Consider the following 10,803-nt stretch of genomic DNA (forward strand, 5'->3'; position numbering starts at 1 on the left):
AATAATTTCGCCTGTTTGCGAATTGTTAAGCATAGTAGTATGTCATTGATTTCAACCAGGCCTGTATACCTTGTATATGTACTTGTAGAAATAAAGATATTATTATAGGTGAGTACATACGAGTACATATAGATGAGTACATACGAGTACATATAGATGAGTACATACGAATACATACAGATGAGTACATACGAGTACATATAGATGAGTACATACGAGTACACACAGGTGAGTACATATGAGTACACACAGGTGAGTACATGGTTAATGTGTGGCTGGGTAAGGTCCCCCTGGTCATGGCTCTAACGTTACTTCATATTCATCCTCTACCTTGCATATTGCCCTAATTTTATTCCATATAATAACTTTATAATACGTAAATATTATATATATAAAAAATGGGTACGTGGGCACCAGGGCACCCCGTAGAAATCGTGGATAAGCTGGTGGATAAGTGAAAGTGTGAGAGTGGCGCTGCAAATACCTCCAGCTGGCCATCACACTGCTACTCTGGTGAACCAAACAAGCCATATATCTCAACAGTTGTTTGTTTTCGTAGTGAAAAGTGGGCTATATAGTGTGTGTGCGCAGATTTGGAAACGCGGGAGGTACCCCGCGGGACGCCAGCCAGTGCGCTGTGACTATTTGTCTGGCAGGGAATTCCCCGTGGCGGCGGCTGCTGCATGGACTTCCCCGACGACAACCACGACGATACAGGGAGAGCAGCAAGACGCAGTCATCCCCAGAGTGTGCTGACGTTGTGATCTCCCCCCCAGCAAGGTGTTGTGAGTGCACATAACCCCCCTTCCCTGGCCCAAGTTGTAACTCTGTGTCATGGTGATAGGCGACAGGTGAGTCAAGTAGTGTAAAGCAGGTTCACGTTGACCGGGGGTCACTTCCGGGTACTTGCAGGGGCCAGACAGTGTCAGTAGTGCTTGCGGGGCTAGTAGGGACTTGCCTCCTGGCACAGCCTCTTCACTTCTAAATTGAGTAGCGCTTGCTGATTCCTGCCCTCTTTTAAGATTTACCATACCTACTCTTGAAACTCTGTATGTGAAATTTGCCTCAACAACCTCCCGTATACCAGTGATGTATTTAAATAGATTATAAGATTATTGCAACTATATCTGTTAAATGAAGTTTATATTTGTAAGCGAACGGAGCAGTGACTATCAGTCATTACTTGAACATCACAATACCTTAACTGATAGAATATCACGTCTCTTTGCCATGGAATAACGCGATTTCGTGTTCATGTTCAGAAACTGGAAGTGATAACGCCAATAAACGTCGTGGCATTGAACACAAGGCTGAAAAGTTTTCTCTGTTGTTGTCTGGCTTTGTTCGCTTAATGATACACCTTCCATCACTAGTCTGAGTGCGTTGACGAATTGTGTTAAGATTTTGAGGGCGTGTTGATAGCAGCAGGTGTGTGAATCTAAGGGGATATGTGAGCATCCAGTGCTAGGTGTGTGCACCTAGCAGCAGATGTATGATATGCCTATCACGAGGTCTGCACATGTCTCAGCAGGTGTTTACACACAATCAGCGGTGGTTCCCCAGGAGCCTCACCCAGACGTTGCTACCTTTTATCCAAGTTTTAAAGGTCAATTATCAAACTTATTACCCAAAACACCTCTTATCAGTATTAAAATATTAAATAAGGTTATTTAAAACAAATTGAACAATAGCGAAACCTGATACATTTTACTCCACAATTCACATATTAAATAACTTTATAGTAGTATAAATATATTTATCCGGGGCTCAATAATATTGCAGCTAGTCTAGTTAGTATTTTGTAGTAGATCTGAACGAGGGAGAAATACGTATAGCACTGGCGTTAGAAAAAATTAACTGCCATTTAAACTGCAATCTTGAGTGGAAGTGATATAGAAAATGGTATGTGGCAAGTGTTGTTGATATTGCCACATGTTGTGACGTCATTGTCATGCGTCGTAGGAAGGGCACAAATGTTTTCTTTGTTCTGTTGTCTTCTGTTCACTTTACAATAGGCACTTTACATAAGCACTTTACAATGGCACCTTACAATGAGTACTTTACAATGGGCACCTCCAATGAAGAGAATCCTCCTCTTGTTCATCGTGGCCAAGTTGTGTTAAAGTTTATGACACATTGTGGTTGCTCTTACAATGATATTTATTCCTCGCCTTGGGGGCCTGTGTGTGCAGCCGAAACAAACAAATTACTGTTATTTCCTGCTGTGTTGTCGCCTCAGTGTGGGTTCGTTGGTCCGACCATCAGTGATTATGACACATCTGTGTGGGTACTTAACATACTTTAGGCTAGCTGAGATTTGATTAGGTCAAGATAAGATTTTGTTCGAATTTTTAACCCCGGAGGGTTAGCCATCCAGGATAACCCAAGAAAGTCAGTGCCTCATAGATGACTTTTATTTCCATTGGGGTCCTTTAGTTTTGTCCCCCAGGATGCGACCCACACCAGTCCATTAACGCCTAGATACCTACTTGCTTGCTAGATGAACAGGGACAGTAGGCTTCCGCCCGGCCGGGGATTAAACCACGGACACTTAAGTGTGTGAGGCGAGAACGTTGCCTACTAGGCCATGGGACTTTTGACAGGATTATATTTAGTTATATTTGCTTAGTTTACATTAGGTTAGTTTAAGTTTACTTAAGTTACATTATGTTCACTTTACTACATGAGGTTAGGTTACACTAAGTTAGGCTATACAGAATAAAGAGGCACAGTACCATAACTGGAACACACAGATAACCCGCACACAGTAGGAGAGAGAGAAGCTTCTCTCTCCTACGTGTGGGTTATCTGTGTAATTTAGGCTATATTTGGTTAGGTTAGGTTAGGTTAGGTTAGGTTAGGTTAGGTTAGGTTAGATTAGGTTAGGTTAGGTTAGGTTAGGTTAGGTTAGGTTAGGTTAGGTTAGGTTAGGCTAGGCTAGGCTAGGTTAGGCTAGGTTACGTTACATTAGGTGAGGCTACAAAAGATTAGCCTCTATTAGGTTAGGTTACGTTAGGCTGGAGGAGGTTGAAAAAGGTTAGAGAAGGCGTGAGTTGCACGAGTTGGGTTTACCCGTAGCCTAACCGTTGCCCTTCACACAATAGTTCGCTGGGTGTGGGATCCCCGTCCTCAATCAACGTCATAACTGCAGCAGCTCTGTTGTGTCAACCTCCCGTCACGTACTAGCTATGCAAGTTACACTCGTAATGAGGAACACATTATACATGCTTCATTGTAATTTTCATGTGATTGCGTCCACAGATTATGTAACCAGCTCGTTATTGCTGTACTCAGCAGATGTTTTAGAAAGAAAAATGAATATCGATGTCTCACGCTGGGCCACATTTACACTGACTCCATCATGATGAGTGACTATTGTTTAGATCATCTTATGCTGAGTTGCGTGACCTACAATGTAAAAAAAAAGGAAGTTTTGGAGAAAGGGGTGATTAAAGCGAGTAATATAACTCTCTTCATCAGCGCTATCTGTTTTTCTTCCCCGCAGTTGCAATAAAAGATTTTTGTCTGCATCTTTATCACACTTTGTTAGGTGACATATTGGATGAGTTCGCTCTCTCCATCCTCAGGTAAACTCAGTCCTTTAGGCAATCACTGTTCGTCAGGTAAACCCACCCTGGCTGTCAGGAAAACCTACCCTGGACTTCTCTTTCTCTTTCCGTATGCAACTAAACATCCAAGGTTAATTAGCACATAATGTATCCTTAATTCTACTACATATTTCTTGAGACGCTCTGGCTTATGTTTACCGTGATGAGATGGTAAAAGTTTCTTTCCTTACGAAGGACACTTGTATTATTGTCAAGGGTTCACGGAAGGAGGGGAAATAGTCTTTTGTTCATAAGCTGAAACGTTTAGTGGAGCCTTCACTATAAGTATAGGGATAGGAGAGGTGTAGCAACATGGTACGTCTGTGAAGGAGGGCTACGTGCTGACACTTGGAGCGGGACTAGGTAGAGCGACTGCGGCCTTCAGTGGGGCTCGCTGAGTGCAGGACTGTGGAATTAGCTACTTCCTAGGAGGTACATCTATAAGGAAAGGACTTTCCACGAGGTACATCCACAAGGAACAGATTTTCTACGAGGTACATCCACACGGACTTTCTACAAGGTACATCCACAAGGAAAGGACTTTCTAAGAGGTACTATACATCCACAAGGAAAGAACTTTCTAGTAGGTACATCCACGAGGAAAGGACTTCCTAAGATGTACTATACATCCACAAAGAAAGAACTTTCTAGTAGGTACATCCACGAGGAAAGGATTTTCTATGAGGCACATCCACAAAGAAGATTTTCTATGAGGTACATCCACAAAGAAAGGACTTTCTAAGAGGTACATCCACGAGGAAAGGACTTTCTACGATGTACTGTAAATAAACGAGGAAATTACTTTTTAAGAATTACTTCCACGTGGGAAGGAGTTGGTGCCATTTTTGGTTATTGTAGGAAGGTATTTTCTTCAAGGCAGTGTCCTAACGTTTGCATAACTTGTCCCTTTGAGGAGGGTGTCCTTGATGGTGAATAGATCTTGAGACTTCATGGAAGGTATCCTTGATGCTGATGAATGGCTCTTGATCCTTCAAGGATGGTGTCCTTGATGCTGGCGAATGGTTCTTTATTTAGGGTGTCCTTGATTCTGCTGAATGCTCTTAATTATTCAAGAAGGGTACCCTTAATGCTAGTCAAGGACTCTAGATCCCTCAGTGAGGTATCCTGATACGAGTGAAAGGTTCTTGATCCTTTTAAGAATTAGGGTGTCGTTGACTTTGCTGAAGGCTCCTGATGCCAAGTAATTTGAGCTGCCCTCACCTCCCTTGGATCGAACCTGATTGCCCTTTTTTTCAGGCGCTGTAAGACCCCCAGACAGGTTTAAGTTTTTTTATTTTTTTCCTAAAAATTGGCTGTATACTTTTTCAAGTCTGTCAGTTAAACTATTTTGTCACTTGTACAATAAATTCTTTGTTATTACATTGAATATTTGCCAAACATAAAGCGGGATTGTTGTTGTTATTCTTGTATCTCAAACATTGTTTTGGTTTTGCGTCATCATGTTAAGTGTTTGAGTAACTAATGACTGGAGAGTTTCGTTTGTGTGTGTACTGGGGGAATTTGTGTAGTTATTGCTAACAAGGTAGTTAATGTTTACTCCTGAGATCCTCCAAACCTTGTTGAAAATCCTGAGTCACTGAAGATTTCACATCGGTATATCTTTTTCGTTTTAGCTGTATATATACTTGTGTGTATGGTAGATGATTGCTGAGCATAAATATGCTTTAACTCTACAGATTTTTTAACTGTACAGTGATGTTGATGACTCACCGCTGGAGTTTTTGGTCATCTTCGAGAGGCTTTCTGCTGGCTTACCGGTCCACCCCTTTAAAAATTATGGTTATAATTATAACTATTTTTGATCTTTGAAAGGGATCAAGTCGAATCTTGGAGGGAGAGACGTATGGGCAAATCTGAAGCCTGTTGTCCCCTGTTACCTAGTAGCAAGTTAGGAGGCAGGAGTTATGAGCTAGTCGACTTCTGTGGATCGCATCCTGAGAGGACCTAAAAGGGATCTTAGTGGGAATAAGCCACACTGCTTGGCTTTCTTGGGTTATTAACCCTCCCTGGTTAGTAATTTGTAGTCTTCTGCTGGCAGCCAGGTGTGAGGCTGAGTGAGATCCTGAGAGTAGAACTGCAGGAGTTATATATACACTGAAGGCAGAGGGGAAACTCCCCTATGCTCTCCTCTAGTTATGTCACTATGACGTGTGAGGCTGTGAAGAGCGAGATCCTGAGAATGGAACTGCGGGAGTTATACACACTGAAGGTAGGGGGAAAACTCACCTGTGCTCTCTAATTATGTCACTATGACGTCAAGATATGTAAAAAAAAGGGAACACATGAAAAGAATTGTGCTTTTTAAGATCCTTGAGAAGTGAGAATAGGTAAGGTGTTGCCAGGTATTGTGTCCGGGATAGTGTGAGGGAGGCTGGCCGGGAAGCAACCCGTCATACCAAATTCTCTGTCGATTTCTCAGATACTATTTGAAGCAAAATACTCGATTTACGTAAGGTTACATCGCCTTATTTTAACAAAATTTAACCAGTAAAAGCATGCTAATAAAGGAAAAAGCAATATATGAGGTGACTTCTTAAGCGTGAACAGAAAACGGGAAGCCGCCGTTACAATGCACAGGGAGGCAGGGCTCTTGATGTCGGTAAGGGCTCTTGATCCATGGAATTGGATCTATCCCCCTTTGGAAAAGGAGGGCTCTTTGTTTTATTGTATTGTTATTGTAAAATAGATTGAAATAAATTATCATTATTATTATTATTATTATTATCATCATCATCATAAACATATACGTATTCACTGATTCCAGTGTTCGTTTTTGTTCGCTACACCCGTAAGGGCCATATAGTCCCTGGGGAATGAGAGGAAATCAAGCATGATCCAAGGAAGTGGGTGTAACTCCAATGTTGACGATATGATCAGTTGGGTTAAGGAGGTAGTGGTGTAAATGTTTGGGTTATTGAGGTGATGTAATGTTTAGGCTAGTTAGGTGAGGCGAATGTTTGGGTTATTGAAGAGATGTTACGTTTAGGCTAGTTAGGTGAGGCAAATGTTTAGGTTATTGAGGTGATGTCATGTTTAGGCTTGTTAGGTGAGGCAAATGTTTAGGTTATTGAGGTGATGTCATGTTTAGGCTAGTTAGGTGAGGCAAATGTTTAGGTTATTGAGGTGATGTCATGTTTAGGCTTGTTAGGTGGGGCAAATTTTTGGGTTTTAGTGAGACGGCTCGTAACTTGTGAGACAGGAAGACTAGGTTTGCTTCACTCCTAATATTTGATTTCACCTTTTTAAAGTTTCTGTAAAGGAAGTCGCAGTCATACAAATGAAAACTGTGACGTATTGACTGACCACAACCACCATCAGGGTGTGTGTGTGTGTATCACAGTAGTCACCAATACACTAACACTACAAACTGAACCATCACATTATCCACTACTGTAGCCTAAACCACACCTCATTACAGTGAGTTGTTACACAGTCTGGGTTTCCCGAGAGGTTAGCGTGATGTTCCTAGCTTCCTCCTTCTCTCATGTCATCCTTCTTCCTTAACACATGATTACTATTATTTTTTTAAAGTGTAACTAACCATTGTAGCACATTTTTTTTTTAAGGGGTACGTACTGAGATTTTTAAATATACTTATTGTTTTTTAAAGGGCACCCAGTTTATTAAGAAGTGTTCGGCTTGTTAAGAAGTACCCAGCTTGTTTAGAATCTTTTTAGCAAATTTACGAACTCGTTAAGAAGCGCCCATCTTGTTAAGAAACATTCAGCCTTCTTAAGAAGTATTCAGCTTCTTAAGAAGCACTCAACTTGTTAAAAAAGCACTCAGCTTGTTAAGAAGTGTTCAGCTTCTTAAAAGGCAGACATCTTAAGTATAGAGATAAGTGTGTCCTTCCAGGAAAATAAAATTAGCCTTCTGAACTAAGCTCGCGGATTACGAGGATGAGGATCCTTTGTGTAACGAAGTGTTGTTGTGTGTGGATAAATGTCTGGAGGGTTCGTTGAGATGTGATGGTTGGAGTTAAACACATTTGTTGGATGGTAACACGTATATTAGCAGTGTGAGAGGGGAGCCCAGACTGCCTGCCTTGCCTGTAGGCCTAAGCGTGGAGAACTGAGGGAGTTACAGGGATTCTCACGCACACATGCGCATCACGTGACGTCACACATGCTAGTCGCTGAGCCTACTAAAAGGGAGCCTAAATATATACATGGATGATACGATCTACAATATACTACACAAGTATAAGTATAGGGAATTCAGTACTATACTGACATAAAGACAAGTACATTTCGGGAAATGTATTAAAGGAATCGTTTTGCAATAAATGGCTTCTTGAATCCTAAGAAGTCACTGGTAGAAAACCGGTTCCTTTATGCCCTGAATTGTACACGTTGCTACCGCTTGCTGAGGATTATGTCGTATGAACCCTACAGCAAATCAGGGACCGGGCGAGGGTATGAATCCTTGGCAAGTGAGCCCTACAACTCACAGACCAGTGAGTTGTACTACGCTTAGTGTGTGTTCAACCTGCCCATGGCGAGGGAAAAGGAATATGTAGCACTTAGAATATGGACACTGAAAAGGACATAACGAGAATGCTCTATTTCTTTGAGCATACATATAATGTAGATACGTAAGAACATAAGAAGGAGCACTGCAGCAAGCCTACTGGCCCATGCTAGGCAGATCCAAGTCACCTACTGGCCTAAGTTAGTCAGGTCCAAATCACATCCACATGGGTAGATACGTGAGTAAAATAGTAGGCACAATAAAAATAACTAATTATGTAATGCATGTCGTGCAAGTGTCTTTTATCCACAGTTTGTCCATTTCACCATACTACAACAAATGTTGTATTGAGTTTAAGGGTTACGACGGCTGGTGCCGTATGCGTAATGAAATTTAATTAAAATTAATTATTAAAATTGAATTACAATTGTTTATATTTTTAAGAATCATACAAATACTGTAGTTATACATTCTAAATAATTACATTTTGAGTTTGATCTTATTACAATACAGATATAATTTGATACAATACAAGGCTCAGGAGAAACCCACAAATTATGCATAACGCATTTCGGGTAATCATAAGGCTTACATACTACTTATATCTAGACCTAGAAGAAAATTTAAATCGGTATAGTTTGGGCAATTCACTACAATCATAGGTACAGTGAGACAGGTTGCAAATTAAGAACTAGTGAATTCCAAATAACATACATTGAAATCATACCTAACCATACCACGGACGGGGATAGAACCCGCGATCAGAGTCTCAAAACTCCAGACGCGACGGTCTGGAGTTTTGAGACTCTGATCGCGGGTTCTATCCCCGTCCGTGGTATGGTTTGTTTTCAATCGTGTCATTACGATTTCGTGAGTCAAATCATACCTGTTCAGTGACCTATATATTATGGAGTTGTTGAATTGGAGTGTTGAATCAAAACATGGCACTTTCAGGGAACGAGTTCCAAATTTTTGGTCGTTTTATTTATATGGAGTTTTTGAACAAGGTGAGTGGTACACGTGAAATGTCAGAGATACTTATTTCCTATATGTTGCAGCTCTCCAGAGAGAATTTAATCTATAGGTTAATGTTTGAGTTGTTATTGTTGTTGTTGTTGACTTTAGGGCTACGGTAGCTTGTACCGTTTATGAAACGGTAATGAATTTATACTGCTTTGCGTTGAGGGCTACAGCAGCTTGTACCATATACGTGTTATGCAGTCTTAATAACCTTTATGTAAGTGATAAGCTTTAAACCTGATTAACCAACTAGCCATAACCACCCCAAGTATAAAATCCTAGTGTTCAACTAGAGATAATTGTACAGAAAAATAAATAAAAAAAAAGTGGTCGGGTCCTGCCTGGTACATACATACGCGTATTTTCCTAGTGTGTGTAATAGGTGTTCTGGGAGCCATCCTGAGGTTGGAAAGAACAATTGACGTACAGTCATGTGGAATGCAATCAAACGAGTCACATATCTCTACATATTATTACAACCAAGTCTTTTAAAGAATGGTTGAGTGAACTGTGTTTAAAGCCTATCGAATATACAAGGACCATTAAGGATGCACTTAAACTACACACCAATAAAGGATAGTTTAATCCCGAAAATAAGTATTAAAATGAACGCTCAGAAGATATGTATTGGGGAGATACACACGTTTTCGTATATATAACCTTTAATTCTGTACAGAGTATATAATTAGAATAAGCATGAATAGAGGCTGACATTCGTCTGGTACACCCATGTCCCATCCTCTTTACCAATAATTCGCCGAAGTTTTTAAATCCGTTAATCAATGTAATTTAAATTGAAAATATATAAATTCCAATAGGGTAATGGAAAAAAATAGCAGAGGCAACAGAGCTATTGTTGGGGAAATTGCAGAGGCAAGGGAGCTATTGTTAACGAAACTGCAGAGGCAATAAAACTATTAGTTAGCGGAAATAGACAAAAAAACTATTGTTAGCGAAATTGCAGAGGCAAGAGGCTATTATTAGTGATATAAGTCAAATGAGGTGGGGCACTGACGTCATACCCTAGGTACCGTACCCTGGGGCATGTCTGGTACATCCTTTAGAAATAAGCGAACGCAAATGCGTTATAAAAACACGTTGTAATGTAAGAAGCAATTGCAGGTTAACGCATGCCTTTGGTGGTATATATCAGGGCACATAACACTCAGACCTATGGTGGTAATGTGTGTTAATCAGTCAATATATGTGATCCACATCAGTGTCGTGGTGTTGGTCAGTCAATATATGTGATCCACATCAATGTTGTGGTGTTGATCAGTCAATATATGTGATCTATATCAATGTTGTGGTGTTGATCAGTCAATATATGTGATCTATATCAATGTTGTGGTGTTGATCAGTCAATATATGTGATCTATATCAATGTTGTGGTGTTGATCAGTCAATATATGTGATCCACATCAATGTTGTGGTGTTGATCAGTCAATATATGTGTGATCAACATCAATGTCGTGGTGTTGATCAGTCAATATATGTGTGATCAACATCAATGTCGTGGTGTTGATCAGTCAATATATGTGTGATCAACATCAATGTCGTGGTGTTGATCAGTCAATATATATGATCTACATCAATGTTGTGGTGATCAGTCAATATATGTGTGATCTACATCAATGTCGTGGTGTTGATCAGTCAATATATGTGTGATCTACATCAATGTCGT

At 40.4% G+C, this 10,803-nt stretch overlaps 1 protein-coding gene across 1 annotated transcript in view; it reads left to right on the plus strand.

Moving 5' to 3' along the window:
• The first annotated feature begins 692 nt into the window (after positions 1-692).
• LOC128695661 (nuclear factor NF-kappa-B p100 subunit) overlaps positions 693-10,803 on the plus strand; it is a 158,473-nt gene continuing 148,362 nt past the window's right edge. The window contains exon 1 of the mRNA XM_053786426.2: positions 693-851. Coding sequence (XP_053642401.2) covers positions 835-851 — 17 coding nt within the window. The 5' untranslated portion in view covers positions 693-834. The remainder of the gene's footprint in view (positions 852-10,803) is intronic.

This window comes from Cherax quadricarinatus, chromosome 42, assembly GCF_038502225.1.
Source record: "Cherax quadricarinatus isolate ZL_2023a chromosome 42, ASM3850222v1, whole genome shotgun sequence".
Classification (NCBI taxonomy): domain Eukaryota; kingdom Metazoa; phylum Arthropoda; class Malacostraca; order Decapoda; family Parastacidae; genus Cherax; species Cherax quadricarinatus.